This window comes from Drosophila melanogaster, chromosome 3R (genome assembly GCF_000001215.4).
Source record: "Drosophila melanogaster chromosome 3R".
NCBI classification, from domain to species: domain Eukaryota; kingdom Metazoa; phylum Arthropoda; class Insecta; order Diptera; family Drosophilidae; genus Drosophila; species Drosophila melanogaster.
This window is the reverse complement of record NT_033777.3, coordinates 10416326-10441467: the sequence shown is the minus strand read 5'-3', so window position 1 is coordinate 10441467 and position 25142 is coordinate 10416326. Positions and strand designations below refer to the sequence as shown.

The following is a 25142-nucleotide window of genomic DNA, read 5'->3' as shown; positions in this document are numbered from 1 at the left end:
TGGAAACCGGGATGGGACCAGTACGTGTGACCCATTTATCAGGCAGCTGCAGCCCAAAGACAATCCAAATTAACGCACAGCGGCAACACATCGGAGGTCCTGGTCAATCACAATCTCCGTGTGTGTGTGTGTGAGTGCTGGCTTGTAATTTGTACAAGCTGCTGTTGTCGTCGTTGTCATTAAAAAGCCATTTCGCCCATATATCATCGCAGTCAGGCAGCAGTAGCAGTAGCAGTCCGCCCCCAATCCGATCCGTTTTGCTCCGCTCTGCGCTCTACACGCCCACAGCTCCGTTCGTCCTTCGTCCTGCGTCCTGCCAGGCATATAAATTACTTTATGATATTGTTTTGAACCTGCGCGACAAATAATATTGTCAGCGATTGGGGGAGGTTGGATTTACGGGCGGAGAAGGGGTGAGAGGTCATGTCGCCAGCTGGCAGCGTCAAAAATTGAAAGTTTCTGTGCCGGATTGGCATGGCTATTCCAATTTGCTATTGGGATTGGGGATTGGGATTCGGCACTCGGATTGAGATTTAGTCAAGCGAGCGAAACGCTTTAACCGCACTTATGGCCCATTTGAATATCCTGTCTGCCCTGCCTGCCACTTGGACTCCGTGTGTCCGGGCAATAAAAACGTCACTGCCAACCGGCACACACACACATTTTTTCGGAAGCTTCCGCACTCGCTCTCTTATACGTTTATACGCACTTATCAGGACCCCAAACTCGGGAAAGGAAGCAAGGACATCAGTGTCAATTCAATTTTATTTTCATTGTGTCATAACAATAACATAAAATTAAAATAACATAAAAGGGAAATTGAGGATGCACATACAGCTCGGGCGGGTAAATATCCTGGCAAGAGGGGAGTGGTGGACTCAACGCGGCGTGAAATCGTCAGGCAGTTATCCTTGGCTACATTTCATCAGCGGCAAACATTTAAAAATATAAAGAAACAAGCGCACAAAGGATGCGCAAGGAAGAGGCGAAGCAAAGGCGGCGGACAAAAGTTGTGCATAAAACAGGAAACGGAAACACATCAGCGTGGCGGAAGTCAAAAAGTCGTCACATTCACATAACAATGATGGCAGCCATCGCATCCTTTTGCTCCTTCTGCTCCTTCTGATTTCATTGTTTTGCCTTTTTTAGCGCACATGTGGGTAGGTGGATGGTCCGTTGGGTGGTTGCCATGACGTAACAACATTTATGGCGTAAAGTAAGTAACGTAATAATGTCGCCAACAGTTACCAAAAAAGATCTGAAAAATCCAAAAAAGGGGGAAACAGCAGCGGGCTGCCAGTGGCCAACAATGGCTGCCCCCATTTTTTTTTTTTTTTTTTTGTTTTGTTATCCTTTGGCGGCCAGGATAACTCGCTTTCTTTCTGTCTGGGCCGGCGCTTCTGCCGCTGTTGTTGTCATCGTTGTCACTGTCTTTTTGTCGTTGTCAGGAATTCATTTGGAAAATTAATAAAAATATATGCACAGCAGCATGGTCCTGCGGGCGATTTAAGGGGCGCGGTTTAAAGAGCTCCCAATTAACCTTAAAGAATGGAAAATCCTAGAGGAACAACCAAGTCTAATCTGTTTTTCAAACGTCCCCTTATTTGTTTTACCTAAACTAATAGTAAGTTTATTGTAAGATTTGATTTATCACGTAATGTGTTATGCTTCTCTATTCCTATCAGTCAATACTGAATTGTTTTACTTCATTCATTTCCCCTAAGTGCCTGTTCATCAAAAGTTCTGTCCTCTGCACAAGACATCATTAATGCCAAACAATCTAATAGACATTATCGACCCCGACCACTTAAAAACCAACCTATTCAAATTTCTGGCGGCATTATCTGTGTCTGGAGGAAATCCACCCAATTGGAGCGCAATTTTTCAATTTCCCATGAAACGCATATTTGGCGTACAATTCGATTAGAAATGCTTTGCTTTTCGAAATAATAAATTAAATTTCTTCCACCGCACCCCACGCAAATTTCCAATGCCATTAACACCATCTAGCCCCTGTTTTTATTTATATTTTCGTTTTATTTCATTTTTTTTTTTTCTTGTGCGCCGTGAACATCGCGGGGTGCAAAAGGTTGCGAAATTGCGACTTGTTGGGGAATTCCTGCGGCAGCGGTCTGGAAAAAAAAGGGAAAACGCGGGGGGAATCAATTTCCTGCAAAACAGAATCCTTAGAGCCTGCGAGGGCTTTTCTTAAAATAACAAAATTACTTTCCGCATGCAGGCCAAGTCAAGCCCAACCGATCCGATCCGAGCGGAATGCCATTGACAACCATTAATCATGGACGCCTGTCAGGGCGGGTCGCTATCCTGGGGGGGTGGAAAGTGGGTGGGGATTTGGGATTGGATGTTGATGTGAGTGCGAGTGCGAGTGGGTGGGGTGTCTGCCGATTGTCCTGCACTGCAATGTGGATACTTTTTCCTTTCCCTCCTTTAAACTCTGTGCCTTCGATGGAACATGCTAATGCCTGCCACTGGGGCTCAAGTCATGCTCCTGGCTTCCAGCCACGCCCAGCTGCGAAATTGACAAGCCAGCCGAGTGCGTTGTGTGACATGACACTTGCGAAGGACCAAGGCCTGAGGACCAGGCACTGGTCACAGGCACCAGGAATAGAAATTGGAATAGGAACAGCTCGGAGCACCAAGGACCAAGGACCGGGCGTGGGCGTGTGCCTGGCCAGGTCGGAGGCGTTCAGGGGAAGTCACGTTATGTATGCCATCATTAGACGTGGTCCGTTTGCCACGCCCGTGCTGTTGCAAATTGGCAGCTCGGCAATGGACGGCCATCATGTCATGTGACAAGATCTGGCGCAAGGAGGCCGAGGGGTAATCGGAAAATGAACACCGTGACAAGGGTGCAAGAAATTCAAATGTTTTGTAGATTATTAGACAATAATATAATTAAACAATAAACGAACGCAACTTCAAATTATGAACTTTCATACTTAGATAATTATTATGGCTTTTTTACCCAGTAGACACTACTATTGTATTTTTGTGTTATGATACATAGGATCTAAGTTCTTTAAAAATTGTATGTTCTTACATATGTGTAATATACATTTAGGTATAAATTTACTGACATTTTCTGCACGTGCACTTCATTCGAACCCCATGTTGATGGCAAGTCAAAGTTCAATGCGAAAAGCCGAAATTCCGATTGCCAAGATGCAGAACACAGGATGTGGGTGGCGAAGAAGGCTGGGACATTGTCTAATTGCTCACTTTATGGGCAGTGAAAGGGTTTCGGAGGGGGTCCTTTTAGGGAATGGGACGGATAGTGCCATGTCATAAAGTGCATGGGATCCCGCCCCCTGAAAATCCAACAACGAAAATTGCGAAATGCGCGCTGAAACTGTGATTTGTGTGGGCAGCCGATAGTTGACATGTATTTTCAATTTAAAGGCCAGCACCTCGGCCACGCCCCCTACCTTTGGCAGGACACATCTCCTGGTCAATAATGAATTCCATTCATTTTGTCTGGGCCACTCGCTTCGCCTCTACCTCCTCATGCTATTCATTTATGCAATTGCAAATGCATTTCGTCCCGGGCACAAGTTTGCGAGTCCTTGGCCAGGAAACGTGACAGAACAGCAGGCAGGGAATCGGAATCGGGTTCTCCTTCTTACCCTCTCCCGACAGCGATAAAACTTTATGCACTGCAAAATGGGAACAAGGAGCAAAGAAGCAAAGGAGCTGGGAGCTAGGAGTAGAGTAGTAGAGAAGTAGAGGAACAAGGAGCTGCGGACCCAGCATTGACATTTCAAGTGGACCCCATCCTCGGAAGCGCCATCAGAATAGTTTTAATAATGCACAAGACGACGACCAACGAGTGAGTCCGGTCTGCAGCATAAAATCCAGGACATACGAGCAGGACTTTCTAGCAGAAAACAGATAGAAAGAGTTTGCATGGAGGAGAAAGCGAGGGGGTCAGATAAGATCCGGCACAAGTAACTGAAAGAAATAAAAGAACGAGAGGAACAAACATGAAAATTCAATGCAACTTTGTCTATTCGATGTCAAAATGAATACTTTTGCATTATTTATGTCGGCGCATTTGTTTGTCCAACTACAACCGATAACGAAGGACGCGGAGAGGCAGAGGCAATAGTTGAGTGAGCATTCGAGTTGTATGGGTTAGTATCCTGCATAGATGGCTTAAAGCGAGTGTATAACGAAGCTGATTAAACTTGAACCTAACGTTGATTAAAGGCAGTGAATAGTACTCAATCTGACACAGAGGTGGCGCCACAAGTGATCTTTGGCAAAAATATTGCATACTTACAGGCTTTAACCAAAATCTATACGATCTTCATACTTTAGACTATAAGATAATTCGTTTAAAGTTGTTTGCGAACAAAAGCTCATTTAAAATACCTTTTCTCAAGATTTTCAAGACTCCAGTCACCACCCCTCCATATACATAAATTACACGACGTATTTTTTCTCTGCAGTCAAGAGTCCTCTTCACATGGCCGGCAAATGCCAAAGTTATTTTGGGACAGCAGTAAAGATATGTTGGCTCAAGTGGATGTTGCCGTATTGAGTTCAAAAGGACACTTCAGCGACGAGGACATGTGAATGCAACCAAAAGCACTTGAATGTCTTTAGCCAGGCGATTACAAGTTGTTGTTGACTCAAAAAAAAAGTGGGAATATTAAGAAACCTTTTATCTATACAATATCATCTTTAAATAGGTTTTTTTGTGCACATAATATTCAATTTGTATTATTTTAAGGCGTGTTTTCCTGAGTGAACAATGATATATATTTTGCAAGCATCATCAACATTATTCGTTTCGCTCTATAAACTTAAACTTAAAGGGAATGTTTGGTTGCACAAAGAACTGTGCCTTAAACGCATTTTCAATGGGATAGTCAAACCCGATCTTAAAGTTTCTTACCAACCGCGAAATGGCGATCTCCAGCATCATATCCACAATCCTCTTGCCTGCGCAAGATCTTGGTCCAAAACCAAAGGGAAGATACATAAAAGGAGTGGCAGTTTCACCCACCAAATGGGAGTTGGATTCATCGCGCAGCCACCTCTCAGGGATAAATTCTCGAACCTTGGGCACAAACTGCTCCATATTGGCCATCTGGTAGTTGGCCGCAATGCCAACATCCGTTCCGGCCACAACTCTATATCCACTGAGCACCACATCGTGGGGCATTCGGCGAAGGGTTCCCGGGCCAATGGGATACATGCGAATGCCCTCCTTGATGCAGGCCCTTAGATAGGGCAGATTTCTCATATTTTCTATGGTCAGCGATGAGTCCTTGTTGGGTAATATTCCCCTGATCTCCTCCAGAAGTCGAGCCTGCTTGTCAGGACTCTTGGACAGGCTGAATAAGATTCCTCCTAGGGTTACAAGAGTCTGCCAATGAAATAGAATGAACTTTAATAATTTTGAAGTGATTCAATTGTAAACTTACAGGATCCGCTCCTGCAAATAGCAAATCCATGGCTATAATCACTGCTGTTTGGCGATCGAAGCGGGCCAGCTTCTCCAGCAGGCTAGTTTCCAAACCAATCTCATTCAGTGTTCCAGCCTTGGCGTCCTCCTCGATCCGTTTTAAAGCGTTCCCAATGTGGAAATAGCAAAAGTCCGTAATTGTATCCAATGAACGCATGAGCTTCTTGAAATTAGGCATTGGCAAATATTTCCAAAATGCGGGCATAATGTCCAGCTGAAAGCCCAGCTCAACTACATCTTGCAGAGCCAAGACGAGCTTTTGAATATCCTTGTTATTCCGCTGTTCTCCCAATAAGCCAAGATGTGTGTTCAGGGCAACAGAGCAAATCGATTCGATCACCAAATGCCGAATGTCCACGGCAAAGTCATCTGGCATCTCTTGCGTAACAGGATCTCGAATAATGCGAATGCTTAAATTTAATTAAAGAAGTTCTTTTAGATTTTAGTGAAAATTCTAACATTGCTTACCGCTCCAGAAACTCATCGCTTACTTGTACCAAATTCGTCATATAAAGCTTGGCGTTACGTGGTTGCAACAAAATGGGATTGACAGCAGTGCGCATTTTGCCCCAAGCAGGTCCATTTCTAAAAGTTTATAAATGTCATATTACTCCTCAAATCTAGTTTACTTACCCCGAAGTCAACCCATCATAGCCATCGAATACTTCCCGCCGGTGAACCCTTTTAAAGTAGTCCATTACCTCAAAACTCCTTCTATAAGGATACTGACCCTCGTTTCGAAAGATTACTTCGTAGTCCTGAGGATTCATCGTTAGCACCAAATCGGTTCCTGCCACACTGGGCATCCGAAAGATACTTCCATATTGTCGGTTCATATCGAGAAACATTTCGTGGACCGGCAAATTCTTATAGAGACCTTAAGAGAGGATTTCAACAAAAGATCAACAATTCTCGAATGAGAGAATACTGGAAAGCTTTTCCTTCACTTACCGCCCGGCAGAAAAGCTCTGATCAATTGCAATTTACTGGGTCCCGGAATATCAGCATAAGGTTTGGCCTCTTCCAAGTTCACTGCTGTGGCCTATTGATTTATGCTACATACACATATAAATATATATTTAAAATATATTTTCCTTACCTTTTGGGCCAGACCCCTGCATAGCTGGTAGATCTGCCTAGAGATCTGTTTATTTGCGTTCCACTGCGTTGACAACATTTTGCAGACTAAAAAGATTCTTTCAACTTTCGATTAGTAAACTTTTTGAATTAATTCACATTTAGTGAGCTTTGCAAAGCTTTCCAGTTCGCTCTTTTTCTCAGCGGGTGAATATTTGATTAATTTTGTTTATGTTTTTTTCAGCAATTTGTTTTGGTCTCGATTTCGTTGGAAAGATTGCAAAACTTGGAAATAAGCTTTTGTGATGTCATAATTGGAATGCCTATCTTAATTCTATATTTTGTCTTTCGTCTGTTATTTCTGTGTACTCATTCTACAAATAAATCCAATGTTTAGCATAAGTGTATGATACATTCAAACTCTAATAGTCGCCACATAGCGTTCACTATCTGTTAAGGTATCTAAATTCATGTTAAGCTTATAATTTCCCTAGCTAACTTACACATAACGCATACGCAACGTTGACCCTGTTAGATCTTTAAAAACCTTAGCAGAGCCGCCGGAAATTTAAGCCTGTCACCAACACACACCCACACAGGGACAACGATACCCAGACAAAGGCAATATCAGCGGTGACAGAAAATCTATATAGACGGGCCAGACTGACGGCTATAATAAAATCGATTTTTTATGTTTTTGGCAACTGACAAGGACGCGTCGCAGCGAGTGTAAGCGTCTCGACAAGCGGGCCCATAAATATATCCTGTGTAAGGACATACACACCCACCGACTGAAACCCAGTCACACACACAGGGACACTCGAGCACGCACACACACGCTCGCTCACACTCACACTCACACAGAGACAGCTGATGATGGGCATACAAAAGTTGACCTCGACTTTGAGCTGTCAAAGCCAGCTAACTAAACTGACCTAAACCAACAAAAATCGACTTTTGCAGCCTAAACACAAAGCCTGAGGATGACGTGGCCGGAAAAAAGGGGGCGTGGCAGTCAGAGGGCGACGGAGGGGTGTTAAAATACAAAATATCAGCATGACGCAATGATTTCCGGGACGGGAGTGAAAATGAAACCTGTTGGAGCGGCGAGCTGTTGGCAATATAAACAAATTCAATTTGACAGCTGACAGCGACGGCGGTTCACACAAACACATCGAAAAGGCGAGAGCGCACCACACACACACACACACACATAGTCGTAGGGAAAAGAGAAAGCAGCACACACATACAGAGTAACAAACAAAAGCCGCAAGTAATAAACTTTTACGATCTGTTTTACGGCCACGCGGCACGTGCAACTAGGCCCAGGATATTTGGAGTAAGCGGGGTCGGCGGGTGGGTTGCAACATAAATTTAATGAAGCTAAAAGCGGGGCGCAACAACAATGCAGACATCTCACCCACACGAAAACACACATACACCCACATTTACAAAAGGAAAGAGAGGAAAGAACGATTCACATGTTGAAGCGGAGTTTCAACGGAGGCTGGGCAATAATAATAAAATAAAAGTAAATTGTTCAAGGCCAGCCATATTTTATGTTATTATTTTACAAATAGCAGAGCATAGGGCAAAAGGGTAGGACCTTGCACAGAATAAAGAAAAAGGATAATAGGAAGAGAATAGAACGCAGAAAGAGTTGCTAAAACAATACAGTTTTTTGGGTGCCATAAATACATTTATGAAAACAATTACATAATATTAAAAAGAATATCAGAAATGGCAAAAAACTAAGCAACTTTATATCGAATTATATGTGATCGTTATTTTCCCCTCAGTGCAGAGATTTTGATTTTTCTTTGCAGCGAAAACTGAACAAATTTCGCCGCATGAGCTTGGAAAAAAAAGAAGGGGGATGCTAGCCAGATCCTGGGACCTCCCCCACTCGCCCCCAATATTAGTGTTGTTGTGTCTGCGACACAAAAACGTCAGAAGCACTCACCGAGAGCACTCGCCGCTGTCCTTGCCGCAAATGCCATTGATGGATGATGCGCCTGCCCATTCGCCCACGCAGCCACTCGGGCCACCCATTCCACCCACTCCACCCGCTTCACCCCGAACGTAGTCAGCAGGATTCCGGATTTCACCCCTGCGCTGGAGGGTAAAAATAAAAACACTAAAACCTGCAATTTGTATGGAATACATCAGCAGCAGCAGCAGCCAACGAAAGTGGACGCAGACGTTGGCCAGAACGAGGCGGCATCATGCGAGTTCGGAGCACTGAATTCTGGGTTCCGGGTCCTGGAGTTTCCCCAGTTCTGAGTTATAGAAGGCCATAACCTGCACTCGCTCGCACCGTCTCGTTCTCGCCTCTATATCGCTTTCGCTCGCTCTTTAGTGCGCTTTATGATTGCCAGACATAAATAAGCGGCAAAAGCACCCCGATGTGTTGGTGTCCCGTGTCCAAAGTGCACTTCCCGTGTCCCGAGCTCGGGCTCACCTGCCCAGGTAAGCGGCTCCTTTTCGGCACTCCCTGCACTCCTTTTTTCCTACCGCTGTCAACGCCGCCGACAGCTGGATAAATGTGTATCTATGCGAGCTCCTGTCCCTCGTCCTTTTCAGCTACTGGATGTACTCAGCTCATCTCTGTTCCTTTCTCCCGTCTGCGCATCTTCTTCTCTTCGGCGAACGGGTGTGCGTGCGTTGAGCCAAAGTAGCAATTCATCATAGAAAATGGCGGAAGTAAGCTTCCCTTTGTGTGGGTGCCCTGTGTGTGAGTGTGTCTGTGAGTGCGGATGACACGCACTCTCCGACTGGGGGCCCAATTAAAAGCGGAGAGTGCCATATGATAATGGGGCTTAAAGTGGAATCAGAATAGGGCGAAGCATACAGTATTTAAAGCTCGAGTTCAACACTCTCTTGCACTAGTCCCTCTTAAATATGGTATTTATTGAGAAAAGATTAACCAATTACCAGTCAAAAACTTAACTGGATCCAGCTTCTAGCATTAAAACATATCTACGCTAAAACCATCTTCTATTCGATTCGATAAGTTAATTAAGTACTTCCGCCTTGAGTTTGATTGACACTTTTCCTACAAATGTCTGTCAATTAATTTCGAAGCGAATCCAGCAGCTCAGCACTTTCCAAACGCTCAGAACTGGAGCAATCAAATGTCACTTGGCACACACTCAAGTGTTACGGCCCAATCTTAAGATGCCACATGCCCCGGCCATTTGCAGCTACATGAAAAACGCATCTTCCATCCACTTAACGGGCCGAGAACAACATAAACCTGGTTTTACAGCCCCGAGAGCTGAAGGACCCCTAGGATATCCTGAGAGCCAAAGGCCAAACTCATCAAGTTTGTCTTAAGAGGCGGGCATTTAGTTAATTTTAAATGATGATTAGCACACTTTATAGCGACAAAAGGATGGCGAAGCAGTTGGGGGAATACCCGTAGTAAAGTGCCCATCCATAGAGACCCATCCGAAGGATCCGCAGCATATGTGGGTGTGTAACTTATAATTTTATTATCATTACCAGCGGCGAGTTGAGTGTCTTATCAGCAGAGTTTTACGAGGCCACAGATCGCATAGGGGTCATGTTCCGCTCTTATCCCTTCCAAATGAAAATAAACACTGGCTTAAAATGTTTACGATGCGTTGACGACATCGTCATCGACATCATTATCATTATCATCATTGTCGAAGTGAGGGTCTGTGTTTATGTTCTTTTTATGCGCTTTTTATGCGCCATTTCTAACCTCGATTTAATTGTTTAGCCGGTGACAATCATTACCCCCAACATATGTATGTACATACACATATATATATGAATGGCCAGACAGTGGCTGAGTTTTACGACTCCAAGGAGCTGTCAATTTGATGTCCTCAGAGCCATTGACAACCCATCGCCCCCCATCCCCGCTCATCCGCCTAATAAAAACATGAAGATTACACTTTATGGCCAGGGCGAACTCAACGGAAGTTGTAAAACACTCAAGTGTAATGATGCCAGAGTTTGCATCCGCCCAGCCGACACTGTTTTGGGTGTGAAAACTAACGCCAGGACCTTCCTTTCTCGAGCTGAAGGACCAGGACTCTCGGATTTTACGACTCTCGGCTTTTACGATGATAACATCTTCGATGCATCGCAGTCGCTTATTATTTTTCTATTACATTGCAATTTACAGCGTTTGATGAGTGATTTTACGATCATTAAATGGAATCAGATTTGTCATTTGCCCTGTTAAATAAAGCGCAAAATTTACACGTTGTCATCCTGGCTGGTCGTAAAAAAAAAGCGTACAAACCAGGACCAAAACCGAAACCAAAATCAAAACCATTGAGCTATTTGTGCTGTTTCTTTTTATTACCACAGAATGTTTATCCTGATCCCTTTTGTGGCTGCCGTGGAAGGTGTAAAAATGTTCCGCCATTACTATCATTGTTTTTACTGCCCATCTTACGACCCTGTCTGGGGATCCATCGTCTTGAGAGTCTCTGTTTTGGCTGTTTATTCAAGCGCGAAAATGGATTTGTTTTTTACGACTTGATTATTATGACTCCGACTGCGTTTGATTACAAATATTATACCGCAGCGAAACGGCTACCCATCCACCATTTAGTAATTTTTTCTGGAATTTTTTCCAATTCTGCTCACTGAGCTTGTAAATGGTTTTGGTTTTTTGATTTTGTCGAGCAATTTGTTGCTTATGTTTATTAATGAGCAATCATTCGGTGCAGTGCAGGCTAAATAATCCCAGCACGAGATGGAATTTCCCTAGTTTATCCAGCAGCCACAAATTGTTGACTTGACTTGAGTTTCAAGTGTCCCCGAATATTTTCTTGATTAAATTCCGCACTCACCCGCCACAAATCCCTTCCGTTTCATCAGTCGCCAGGACAATAGAGATCCTGCATAAAGAAACAATTTTCTTTGGCAGCGGGGAGAGGTGCAATAAAATAAAATTAAATCTGCAATTTTGAGGTTTTTCTATTGCCCATAAAAAGTGTCTGCATCTGTGTCTGGCTTTTCTTGGCTTTTCTTCGGGGGTCCGAAGTTTGCATTTTCCATTGCATTTACCTTTGACCCACCTAAATGGCAGCCATGCAAAAACACGAGCTTGATTAAAAATGAAACAACTTGTGAGAGTCTTTGGTTCATTTTTATTTTCTGTGCTTTGAGGTGCCAGTGACAAAGCCATTGTCTTGTGTGTCAAAGCACGTATTATGGCAGATTTCCCACAAATTAAGCTCAATTGTTATGGTGGCTAATTCCCAGTTTAGATTAGTTTGCTTGACACTTGAAGCTGTGAGAAAAATGGTACTAATGGTACATACGATGCTCTTGTCATTGATTTCTTAGAATTTGCATTCACTTAAAGCCTTAAAGACAGTTTAATGAGCACTGTTTATTCAACTATTTATCTTGCTATTTTGCCGCGCGAAATGATGCAAAATCAGCCAAGCTACGCTGCCTCGCATAATTCGGCATGAAAATTCCAAATTCAAATGGCTAATTCAAATTTGTTCACGCTGATAAAACCGAAAAGGCAGCCCAACTGGTGGAGATGGGGACTTTTCTTGAGCTTATCAGCAGGGAGACAAAGGCTTGGGCTCCGGATGAGTGATGGGCTCGGGCTGAAAGGCCCGCGAGCTACGGTGGAACGACCCACCTAGCAGATAAGATTACCTAACCCTCGGTTAAGGATTTTATTCGGCTTCGGATTCAACCCCTCGTCCTGCCGCAAGGACGCCCCGCTGGCAGTGCCAATGAAAAATGAGTTAATTAAAGCCACGTTCTGAATGCCAAGGCGATCAAATTCATTTGGCAAACTTTTCCCCTCAGACGAGACGATACTGTAAAATGCTAAACATTCCGATTCCTTGTTGTTGCCACCGCCGCTGTCCAAGGCGCTTATTAAATCAAGTTAATAACTTTTAGAGCCGCAATAAAAGTGTCAAAGATTATAGCATAGTTATAAGCGCTGGAATGGGGCGCATTCGGGGCACAGGCGAAAGCAATTAAATTCGGTTTAATTACGACGCATTTTTGTTTCGGCCAGGATGCCAAAGGATGCGAGAGCGGAGGCCCAGGATGTTTGTTAATTTCAACGCCTCATGCCGCTCGGCTCAGCCGGCTATGATAAAATGGCAGACAAACGCGCAGAGCCGGAAAATTTTTGTGACCAATGTCGTCGTCGTTGCCGCGTCGTCCTGCATGTCCTTCTGTCCCCGGTCGAGTCCACGTTCTCGTCCTCGTCCACACACATCCTGTTATGCATGCGCAGCATTTGCTGGCGGAGATTGGCAGGGAGTGCACTTGAAAAAAGAAAAGGATAATTTTACATACCAAGGATTTGACGAACTTTACATACCATTGTGTAGAAGTATGATGAAACACCAATAGTGAAAACCAATACTCCACATTTACAGCTTTCATTAGGTATAGGGCTTCCCTCCTTTTCTTTCAGTGGCTGAAAAGAGGAGCGGTTCGGTCATGTTTATCTGCACGCAGACAGATACGCCGCCTGTCGAGGATGAGCAAAAGGATGCAAGGAGCAGCAGTGCCAGTAGCAGCAGGAGAAGAAGCAGGAGGATCAGAAGCTGGAGATGGAGCAGTGTGTGCAAATGTTGTGCGAGCCATTAATCACACGATTTCATGAATACATCAGCCAGTGAGGCGCAGAGTCGGCCAGACGATGTTACCAAGCCTAGGACAAGAACTCACACACACACACACACCCGGAGACACACGCACTCAGCCACACACACAAGCAAGCCAACATAAACGCAACAAAACGAAATGGCTCAAAAATCTTATTTTCAGCTCATGTTGTGCTCGTTTGTTATTTTTTGCTCCCACCGAACCGAATGGCTGGCGAAAACTGAGGGGGCAAACTGGTTGCTTTTCCCGTTTGGCTGAAAAGTAGTCGCAGATGCGGCCAGTGCAAAGTAGAAATGCAAAGCATTTGGGGCTGTCCAATGGGGTTAAGGCGGGTTCTCGAGCCTCCAGTTGCATTAATGACATCGGTCGAAAGGGGCCGGAGAGTTGAGGAAGTTGAGGAAGCTGGGACCATGGACCAGAATCCGAATCAGCCGCACTGATGGCCTGTGCAAGTCGAAGTCAGAGTCAGTCACTCAAACTGGCTGCGGCTGTTACTGTCAGTGAATCCGTCTGGTTTGGTCAGGGATGTTTCTGCAACTCCTTATTTCCAAAACTGCCACTCCTTTATCCAATACTATTTTCAGCCTTTGAAAATGGTCAGCATTTGGCTGTCAAAAGCAAACCATTAAGCCCTTGATTCGACGACGCTCATAAATGAATGAAGGGATTAAAATTGGGATACATGGTATTTAAAGATTATTAGTGCCTAAAGCCATCACATGGAGCAATCATGTTCTAGATAGTTTAGCTACCAGAAGAATAAATAGATTAATCAAACGTTTAAAGCATTATTATTATTTTGCCTTCCTTTGTATTTATTTATGCAGATCGAAATTTCCTAAAGCGCCCGAAAACGAAACTAATTAACCACGCTGGGCTTTTCAAAGTTTGCACTTCTCGGTTTTGGCTGTCACCTTCCGCGCTGCAAGTTATGCCAATTTGGCAGCTCATTTGCGAAACGAAAAATCCCTTTACACACTCATGCTGATAAACATGCCAACTTGGAACTTTTAAATACAACAGAAACCGGCAGGAGGCAACAATCCTTTCGCTTTGGAGTCAACATACCCACACACACACACACCGAGGCACACTCATTTCCGCTGGAGACAAAGTTTTCTTTGGCGGCTTTAAAATAAAGTTTTTTATATTTTTAATTAGATGCACATGAGGTTTTACTTAGCCAAACTTTTGACATCCTGCCCACACAGACACACACACACACACACAAACACACACACGCACACGAAAAGGGGCGCTCACACACGGTTATGGCATCTTTAATGCCCGGTCATATTCAACGAGCTTTTGCACTTTGCATGCGCCACTTCCGCCCGCCCCGCCCACTTTTCCAGCCCCGCCGTGGGCTGCAGGCTGCAACTTCCGTGCCCGTTGCGCCAAAAACTTTTCCAGCTCGAAACAACAAAAGTGGGAACAACACAAAAAGCGTAGCTGGAATTTTTACAGACTTATACATCCTGACACATTCCATGCCCCGAACTTTAGCTGCAGTTTTTCCTGCCCTGAATTTCTGCTTCTTTGTTTTTTTATTTTGTTTTTAATAATTTGGCATATCAAGAAAACTTTTCACCCCAAAAGAGGAAAACAATCTAAAGCTGAAATTACTTGAAATCGGCTTAGGGAAAGGTGCCCAGTTAGCGGGAAAGCTGAGAACGGAACTTTCCTTTTTGGCCACATTGCAGGTAAATGTCAAAATTGATGCCACTCAAAATGCGCAAAACTTTTCGCCGGCTGCAAATTTAGTTGCTTTCACTCCTCATCTGCTGTTGTTGCTTTTTAGCTGCTAATTTTTCGAAATTTCCCCCAAATGTCCGAGCCAACAATATCAGACAAAGTTTCGCATTGTTCCATACTTTACCCACATATACTCGTAGTTCTCGCTGGCGAAACCTTGGCAACGGATGCCTCGCAAGCCTTCGCACAATTAGCCGGGCCAAAACAGAGCGGCACGGAGGAAAAGCGGGAAAAGTCGGGAGAAAATGGAAGAGAGAGTAAAGCGCAGGCACAGTTGGCAACTTGGCTTTGGGCCTGGGCTTAGCCTAATTATAAAAATGAGACGTCAGCGTCACAATTTCGGGGGCTGGCACTGATGGCTAAAAGAGTGGGGGGGTAAGCGAGGAAGCGTAAGGAAAAGCGACGAAAATCGGGAAAAGGGTTCGGTTAGCAGCCGCATGGAGAAATTTTAAATTGAATCAACTTGAGTGCTCATAAATTTTTCTAGGGATTGCGGTAAGGATTTTGCATTGCGTCACTTGCAGTCCTCTTTTTGCGGCTCGGTGGGTGGGCTCAGGTGGGAGTGGGTCCAAGGACTCGGAATTCAGGACTCCGGACTCAGTATTCAGGATCCAGGACTCGGGCTCAGAAGCAGACTGATACTGATGCTGACATTGCGGCAACTTTCGGTTACAGATACATTGCGGAAAACATCAAACCACAGGCCACATTTGTAAGGACTAGTAAATAGTACATGTATCTAAATTATGCGTGTATATATGCAGCACCTTATTTTATGTAGTAGTTTCTCAACAATACTAACTTACCTACAATGCCATAAAGTTGCGGCTAGCTTTTTATTATATGTAACTAGTAATTTTCTAAGTGTAGCTATAGTTGCACTTGGATTGCCAGCGAAGAATACTTATAAAATATCTTGAACTTTACAAGCCTGCTAATTGCAAGTTTCGCCGGAATATTTCCGAGAAACCCAATTAAGTTGTCTGTCAATCAGGCAGTTTCATTGCCGCTGCCAGGTTTTCGCACAAATTAATTACGTTCTTCGTTTTTAAGATTTGCCACACTAACTGAAGAATCTTAAAAATGAATCCCTCCGAGCTCTTGCAACAATTTAAGGCAATCAAAAAGGGCAGAATGGCAACAAAGCAAACGTTGACAACACCCACATACAGCATATAGAATCCTCGCAGCGTGTCGCGGGGTAATTTAAATTTTAATTTTGATCTTAATCTCTTAATGCGAAATAAAATGCCGCACACTGGTGCCCCACGAGCCGCAGTCGAGCACGAACCGCAGTCCTTGTCCGGGTATCTTTGCGGGTCTGGATGTGGGTGTCCGGGCGGCAACCCGGCATCATCACCACATCCTACCCATCCCAGATATAACGTATATATATATATATATATAAGTACATTCTTATCTAGACAGTCACAGTTGGCTTCTAATTTACATTTCCTCGCTCGCTCGTTCGCTGTGCTTCATTCTTTCCCTCTGAATTTTACATTGCCTTTGTCGCCTTGCTTTTCCTTAAAAATTGTTATTTATGGCTTTCGGTCGACAAATAACTTCATCAAATTAGAATCTACAGAGGCAGTTGTCTTATATGGAAAAGGTACAGGAAAAGAAAGTACTTTAAATATATACATAATATATATAAACTGTTTTGTAATTATAACTAGACTACAGGTAGAGAAAAAAACAAATATTTATACATAATTTCAAACCAACAACCTTCGCAGGAATTTTTGGTAGTACCTCTACTTACATTAGATAGTATAATATTACAATTTTACAGAAAGGTCCACAAACACTTTGCTTACTGGTTTTTTTTAAACCTATATCTACCCATATCAGCCCATCAAAAACGCACATAATTGTGTGAAAAATATTTCACACAATTTGCATTTCGAGGCATATGCAACAATAGGAAAATGTGAAACCATATCAGCTATCCCCCGAATCCTGGCCACTCCAACTACGACTGTTGTCCTGCAGATCCTGAGCTAAGCCATAGCACTTAACCGGCTGAAAATTAAACAGCAAACGTCATGCATTTTGCATTCGAATTTGTTCAGCAGCCAAAATGGGCACATACTCATCCATGGGATCAAGTCCATTGCCCATTACCCCGACCATAATTGTATAAGATATCGGTGAGTTGGTCTGCCCACTGGAGTCTCAATTCTCGAGTCTCGGCTATTATACAAATGGTCATATTTAATTCGTTATGCTGGCTATCGAAACAAAAAATGGAAACCCTCATATTGAGATAGGCACATATGCGTACATCTCCAGCTGCCCAGCGTGGATGGGCATTGGGCATTGTACTAAATCCCGTGTCTAATCTGTGGCAATAATGCCGCATATAAAAAGATAAAGTTTCGCAGTGGACAATGTAGGTAAGGTGACCATAAACTTGCATGATTTGTTTTATGGCCAACCGAGGACGTTATTATTGCTAAGAGGCACGCCCACCAGGGCCCACCCCTCACCTTTTTTCCCCCATTTTTCCAACCATTTCAGGTAGCGAGTCCTTTGGGTATTGTAGATATCTGTACGAATTGCGCAATGGGGGCAGTATTTGTGTGAGATGGGGCAAGTCAATAAAGCATAATGTGAGCACGTTTTTAATTGGCGCCCGCTGAAAGCTGGAAAAACTGTGCAGTCGTGGGTCTCCTGCATCCTTCGCGCTGACCAGAAACCAATTAGCGCCACTTCCTACTCCACGTGTGCCACTATTGGTGCGGTTGCCAGGATGCCAGGATGTGAGGGTGACTGACTGGCAGGGTCTAATTACGCTTCAATTGCGCCACTTGCATTTAGATCGCTAAATTATGGAAATTTTTTGCAAGGCGCATTTCTTACACTACGTGTGCCGATGCCGATGGCTGTGGGCATGTGTTGGTGTCGATGCACTGAGAGAAAAGTGGGTGTATTGCATTTGCATTTGAGTTCATAAATCGACTGGTTGTCTTACTATCTATTAAAATTGTTTAATTTTACCTATTTATTATATACATTTTCTGTTATCAGAATTTATGTTCGGTGGGCAATGTTTTCCTCACCTTATTTGTATGCGTGTGCGAGTGTTTGAATGAGGCGGGCAATTTTAATTTCAAATTGACAAAGCGCAATTAGGCAGCCGTCTGGGCCAGGCTGCTGCCCCTTCCTCCCCCTTCCTCCGCTCCCTGCAGGACCAAATACGAGACCAATCCCCGGCTAAGGACTCCTGGCCTTAATGTATTTTATTGACGTTGCGAGGTTATTGCATTGGGCATAAATTAATTTCACGACGCGTAAATTGAGCAGTTTTTGACACAGCACCCCCACAAAGCCAATTATGTGGAGCTGTATTTCCCCCTATTTCTTTGGATTTTTTTTTTTTTTTTTTTTGGTGTCCTAAGTCCTGAGCCTGGTGACAATTTCGGTGCTGCTTACCTAAGATTTTCCCTGTCGTAATTGTGTGGCACACTGCAAACCATTAATTCTCGTTAGCGTCCGAAAAGCAGAAACAACAAGCAGGAAAAGCAATAACATCGAGGGCGGGTGGGAAAATGGGTGAAGGGGGGGTGGTCAGCAGCTTGTCAGCTTCTTGGCTTGGTTTTCATATTAATTTAGTTGATTTTTGTGTGAATTAATTAGGCAAAAGGTGAAAATGAAGATGAATGTTTTAATTAGGCCGGGGCAGGTGAATGTGCGGCATGGGTGTGGATTGCGGAATGAAACGACGCGGATTTGAATGTCACACGATGGCAGCGCACCCAACCCACTGGCAGCACGGCCTGGCAACTCTTTAAGGACCTTTAAAAGGACAATCCCGAATCGGGTGCCTTTGCAAGGGACACCAGTAGAAAATCCCCGGAAAAGGCTTAAGCAATGTCTGACAAAACACCTGAGACATTCAATTATATCGCCACGCGCGCCACCAGGACTGCAAAAACTGGGAGCAGGAGACGGAGCTGAAGACTGGAGGTGGAGCTGGGAAAAGGACATGGAGGCTAGGATGTTGCTGCCGGAGAAACAGTCGGCGACAAGGAGTCCGCGCTTCGTTGGCTTATGGAATTGTCAAGCAACTGCGCTAGCAAGTGGGTAAAATTTTAAAAATATATATTTTTACAAAATTTATATAAAAGGGATGCGATTGCTATAGATGTGAAACCGGTAGAATAATGCCCTAGAAATACACAAACCAACATTTTATTATTTATTTTTTAATAGAATTAAAGTATTCTAAGCTTATTAAAAATGACAGAACTGCTACATAAGTTTGTGACTAAATTTATTGAGTTAAATTGTATTCCATGTATATAAAATCAGATAATAAAAGTAGATGATATATTGTTTTTAGTTCAAATATTACTAGGGCACTAATAAGTCGTTTATTTATTTTTCTCTTGCGCCCGGAACACTAAGCTCGGTTAGAGCCATTTGGGAAAGAAAAACAATAATAATTTGCTTGGTGGTTTGCAAAAATTGTTAACTGCAGCAGCAATGGCAGTCGCTTGAGACGGGGATTTCAGTTTAATAAGCGCCAGACGAACCCGACCAGCTGGGTCTTCAGTTTTCAGCCTTTTTTCCACCAACAAAAGGGGAGTGGACTGAATGTGGAGAGGCGGACGAGGGGAATTGGGCGCCAGAGGTTGTCATAATATTTAGCATACTTCGCCCAAGGAATGTCGATGAACTGGAATTGAAATTGGTCCAACCAGTGATTCAACGCGACTCGTGATGGAATGCGGGCAGGCCAAAAATGTTTGCTATGATAAATATGGGCGAAACCAGAAGTGGAACACGCTTTATGCCCTTTTAATCTGTTGTTAAGTTATGTTTTCCGGGCGGGGCACATTTCAACAGATCCCATAAAGTTGCTCAATGGCTTGTCAATGTAGTGGGGCGGCGGGGGTTAAGGTTTTCCAGGGAAGGCAGTTTGGGACACATTAGTAGAGCATCTGGGTGTAACTGAGCCAAGTTTATGTTGGGCAGCTTAAAGTCCTGGACCAACCAAACCCACATAATTCTACTCACCCAAGGGTCCGAGCGGGAAGTGTCCCCAAAAAGCTCATTCATACAACATTTAAACACCAACTCCCACACACACACATACACACAAACGCACACTTACACGCGTCAACCTTTGGCAGTCAGCGTAATCGCTTTCAACCACTTCAACGGCCATTTTGGGTTACGTTACGCTCCCTGTGCGAGTGTGTGCTTGTATGTGTGTGAATGGGATCCCCATGACCCCAACCAAACCAAGACCCACCCACCCACACGCACACACACACACATACAGTGACGGATACAAGGACAAACAAGCAGACATACCTTTATCGCTTCAAAGCACAGAAGCCGTGCTGAAGAGTGGAAGATTTATGGCGGATGTTGGAATTTAATGAAATTGCAAAACGAAAATGTAACAAACTCGACTCCGGAGTGAAAGGGATGCCACTCACAAAACGCACAAAATGGCGGCAAAGGACAAACAACAGCTGCTACTAGGATACCACACACACACACACACAGACACTCGAACACCTTTCACACGGGGATACAAAAAAAGTGCACTTCATGTTAAAATTGAAATGCATTAATATGAAAAATGATTATATTATTTACTACGTATCCCAAAGAAAGCTTCTTTAATTTTTGAGAACCTTTTTCTTGATGAATTATACTCCGGTTTAGAAGTAAATATTCTTTACCCAGACTTTTCAAATATTTTAAAAATGGTTAGGGAAAACATATTTTTTCTGTGTGTAGTACTCCTGCTTTCCCCACTTTTTCAACTGCTCCATTTTGCCTTCTGGCTCAACCCCTTTTGCTTGGTTTCAGTGCTGCTAATACCCGTTACATTGAGAGTAAGATCTGAAGACTGCCGCGCCCACTTTAAACAAAGTTCAAATTTCGTCCTAGCACTCTCATTACCTGAGTAACAGGTATCTGATAGTCGAGGACTTGCCTTCGTTTTGTTTAGATGGCTTCTGCTACTCTCGCCTCTCTCAATTTGAATATCCATCGTTTTGAGGCTGAGTCAGCTTTAAGTGCCGCCTGCAGTCGCATGTGTAAGCACCCAAAGCAGCCCCTAACCTCCATTCCGCCCAATTCGTCCCCATTCGTCCCCGCCCTCTTGCCGCACACACGCAGTGCATTAACACGCACTTGAAAAGTGCAATCTGGCCGCAATTGGAATGAATACCCGGCCGCGAAATGGCGGCGGGTGATAAAACACGTTTTAATATCAGCGGCCAACCTGCACGAAGCCATTGACAATGGACCTCGCTCGGGATCAGGACTATAGCCCCCCGAGCCCGCAGGCCACTTTTCGCCCATCGTCCTGCAAATGTTGCACATAACGTTTTACAAACTTTCGGTTAACTGGGCTCGCAGGCACAAGGACACTGGCTGGTCGGCGCTGCAGGCGCTGTTAAAATTCAATGAATTGAAATTGTAAAGCGCGTCGCGACGCCACAGGATATAGCCCAAACACACAGATAAACAGACAAATCAACAGACGCGCATACACATATACATATATACATGCGGAGAAATTCGACTACCAGTGCACTGAGAATATATTTTAAGCCAAGATGCTAGGTATTTGTAAGTTTAGTCTATTAACTTTAAAGTATTGTATCATTAAACATAAGTTTGATGTCCAGAACATTTGAAGCTTCAAGAGATACTTTTCCTTAACCTCAAGGATATTTTTAGCGAATAGGCAACTATTTTTTCGAGTGCAGGCGTGTGCAGTTCAAAGCCACGGTCATGACTGACTCGATGTCTGTGTCTGGCCGCGTGTCTGCATCTGTGTTTGTGTCTGCAACACCGGTAATTACCGCCACGTGACAATGAAAATTACCAGCAAACACCGCAGGCAGCCGAAGGACCCAGTACCCAGTATCCAGTATCGAGATCCTTAAAGCCATCGCTGGTCTGGCGGCGTAAATATTTAAGCGCAGCAGCATCAGTGCCATCAGGACGAGGGCCACATTGGGTGTCAAAAGCCATTGCTTTGGAAGATCTACGACCTGCGCCTAAATGACTCGACTCGGCCAAGTCGAGGACACTTTATGTAAGTCACACTGACATGGCAAAGACGGCTGAGGGGGTGGGATGAAGAGCGTGCGGAGATGGCAGAGCAGGTCCAGTGGAAGTTGAGAAAAGCGAAAATTTAGCTGCAAAATGCAAGGCAGGGATGCAAAGCTTAAGGTTACGAAAAGAACATAAATAATTTTAAGAAAGATTATAATATTTAAATCAAAATACTCATGGCAATATATTGTTTATATTTTGTAGTAATAAGTTTATAAATGGTAGTCCAAAATCCATGTAGTTTGGAATTTTGGGAAAGCAGTATTATAATATAATATTTTACTAAGCTTGCAAATATATTTTCAATATATTTGGATATCTGATATCTTATAGTCTGCAGTTTCCTGTATCCCTGGCATGCGGCACTTGCTGCAGCTGGTCCTCCGGCCACGCCCCTTTGTCCAATGGGCAGCTGGCCCATCAGCGTAGCTCGTAAATAAATCAATGAGCAGTTTGGTATTATATCCTGCGCCTCGGAGTCACTGCCAGCGCCAAAGAGGAGGAGATTGCCTTTTTTTCTGGGGCATAAATTTGTGCGACTTGGCCAGCACTCGGACTTGGACTCGGAGCCTGCTGTTTGGAGTTTAGACCATGGAGCTTGGAGCATGGAGCTTGAAGGGCGGTGCCATAAGGAAGGCTCTCGTCACTGCTGACGTATGTTTAGCTTGAGTGGATTTTATTGTGACAGCGCCAGGATTTACTAGAGACAGCAACTGGAACTGGCAGTCAGTAATGAGAAAGCCAGGACATCGAGACCCCCCCTTTTACTGTTTGGTCATTGGATTTTGTTTAGTTTATGCACAAGCCCGAAATTAATTTGCGAATTTTCGCCAGCTTTGTCAAATGGAGTGCATTCACTTATTGCGTATACAAAATGGAGATTTGAAACAAAAAACGCATAATAAAAACATAATTAATTACATAACAATTAAGACCTAAGCAACCATCTTGGAAGTACCCCTGATTTCAGATTAAATCAATTTCAAAATAAGTTTAAGCCAACACAATTTATTGAGTGCACTACAGCATTGCGTATACGACATGCATCCCCGGGGTATAAGGGGAAATCAATGCTGAAATATGCAAATTTTTATTTCCGCGACAATTTCAATTTAACGACAGCCAAGACGACGACAACGAACCATTTTCTATTAACATTGGCTTGCCTTCCTTTGTCTCTGCTGTTTTCCTTATTCTGTTGTCTCTGCGTGGGGAAAATTGCTCTCCGCAGAGCCGTTAACACCGCGCCCCCCTCTTGCAACGGAAAACGCGCCCCTAAGGGTTGACGCCTGGTGGGTGAGAAAATGGTTTTCCGAAAAAATAGAAATCCGTAAGAAGTAAATAAACTTTTCCGGTTGGAACGGAGCCACGCATTGAGCCATTCAAAGGATCATTATGCGTGTGCCCGCGTTATGGGGCCTCAAAGTGTCGTTGGTGGGTTCGGTGGGTCTTCAGTGGGTGTTCCGCACAGAAGGGTGGGGCTTGGACCAGGGGTTCCATGTTGACGAAGGTTTTTTGGAGCCGAGGCTCATGGGGACTTAAAATCACATTCGAATTTGTATTAGCGTAAGGTTCGTGTGGAAGATCAAAAGTAAAGTTTAACTTTGCTTATAATTGTCGATAAGGAAACAAGAGAGAACGCTATAGTCGAATTTCCCAAATTTCAGATACCCGTTGCTTAGCTAGTTGAAGTGCAAACTGAAATTATAACACATTTCAGGCATATCTATAATAATTCGCAAGGCTTATAATTAATATAAAAAAGTAGGTAAATACAAATATGTGTATGTTTAATATTTTAAATACGAGTTTATTTCTCAAGTTATTACTTCAGTTATTTACTCCAATAAAGATCTTAATCCATCCGATTTGAAAGCTCTCGCAAGTTGTGAAGCGCCAAGAAGAGCGTGTTTCGCAGTCGAACTGTCGGATTAATTGCTAGCACTAAATATGGAAGGCATTAGTACAATTGAATTATTTATTATTTATTGACAGCTGCCCGAGATGTACAAAAGTCCTGTCCAACTAGTGCTGAGCTTAAGCTGCTCGGCGTATGCACAAGCCAGTCGCAAGCCCACTCCGCTCATAGTACTCCCTTTCTGGGGCACGCAACTCCATCCCCAAAAAAACCGAGCTGCAAGATTTATAGCAGCCGACTAGAGGGAAAGCTCAGGGGAAAATAACTTTAGCGGAAAAGTGCCGACAAAATACAAGAAAATGCTTAACCAACAGAACGCGGAAAGCATAAGGCCTTTCAGCCAGTAGCAGTCCACTTACAAGGATGCGAGTGCCAGGGAACCGCCCGAGCTCCAAGTGGCTCCCTCCGGACTTGCCGTCTTTGAGCCGAAAACTTCATGAATTTAATTACCGAATTTTTTGCGCTGTAATTACGAAATTCTTTTGGCCGAAAGTGGAATTTTCATTTCATTTTCATTAAAATATTTCTGCTTGTAAGTGTTTACAAAATATGTGTGCTCGGCTGCTCCCACTCCCAATTTTTCCGCCCCTTTTGCCCAACCAAGTTGAGGATCGAAAATGGGCGAGACTGCAAAGGATTATAGGCATTTTCTTTGAAACTAGTTACATTTAGAATGTTATATTACTTGTATTATAATATTATTTATATCGCAAAGTAATTTAAAGCGATGAAATTATCTTGTGAACACTTCGACCGACGAATTTGGCTATATTTATGGCCCACACTCGTTGGCAATGCAATTACTCAGTTATTGACCCACAAAAGCCGCAAATTGTAGGCACAGACATGGAATCGGAATCAGGAGCAGACGAAGGCGTGGCATTTGTTGGCCATGCAATTGCATTGTCTTCACCTGTGCATTATTAACCCGACCACGATAAGCTCATAATGAGGCCGAGCTAATTTCTTACGGCTGAGCCGACTTTGGCCAACCTGTCCTCAAATGTGCGGCTGGACAAACCCGCTTGAGTGTTTAACTACGGAAGGAAGCCAAGTGCATTCCCTAACTGGCATGAAGAGTCTTTAAGCCAAAAGTAATTATGCCTTGTTTTCTGAGAATCGCAAAATGTTTACCATAGCAAAAGAGATAGTTTTCAATGAATGAGATGCAGTTTG

At 43.7% G+C, this 25142-nt stretch overlaps 2 protein-coding genes across 2 annotated transcripts, besides 2 other annotated features; one reads left to right on the top strand and one right to left on the bottom strand.

The window, feature by feature from the left end:
• Positions 1-4763: 4763 nt before the first annotated feature.
• Positions 4764-6679, bottom strand: Cyp12e1 (Cytochrome P450 12e1). The gene is made up of 6 exons (NM_141746.4): positions 6591-6679; positions 6443-6533; positions 6125-6368; positions 5960-6076; positions 5451-5901; positions 4764-5392 (listed from the first exon to the last, which is right to left on the bottom strand). Exons 1-6 carry the CDS (start codon positions 6666-6668, stop codon positions 4805-4807), a joined length of 1569 nt encoding a protein of 522 aa, NP_650003.4. The 5' UTR covers positions 6669-6679; the 3' UTR covers positions 4764-4804.
• Positions 6680-13043: 6364 nt separating this feature from the next.
• Positions 13044-13331, top strand: CG46270 (uncharacterized protein). Its single transcript, NM_001316575.1, has one exon. It carries the CDS (start codon positions 13165-13167, stop codon positions 13213-13215), a length of 51 nt encoding a protein of 16 aa, NP_001303504.1. The 5' UTR covers positions 13044-13164; the 3' UTR covers positions 13216-13331.
• Positions 13332-20868: 7537 nt separating this feature from the next.
• Positions 20869-20908: a mobile genetic element.
• Positions 20909-23675: 2767 nt separating this feature from the next.
• Positions 23676-23783: a mobile genetic element.
• Positions 23784-25142: the final 1359 nt, after the last annotated feature.

What these genes read in the sequence shown, in the direction of transcription:
- Cyp12e1 (NM_141746.4), bottom strand. Translation starts at nt 6,668, where the DNA reads ATGTTGTCAACGCAGTGGAACGCAAATAAACAGATCTCTAGGCAGATC. An exon ending in AGCGATGAGTTTCTGGAGCG is followed by an intron (nt 5,902 to 5,959) that starts GTAAGCAATGTT and finishes ATTAAATTTAAG; the next exon opens with CATTCGCATTATTCGAGATC. An exon ending in TATTTGCAGGAGCGGATCCT is followed by an intron (nt 5,393 to 5,450) that starts GTAAGTTTACAA and finishes TTTCATTGGCAG; the next exon opens with ACTCTTGTAACCCTAGGAGG.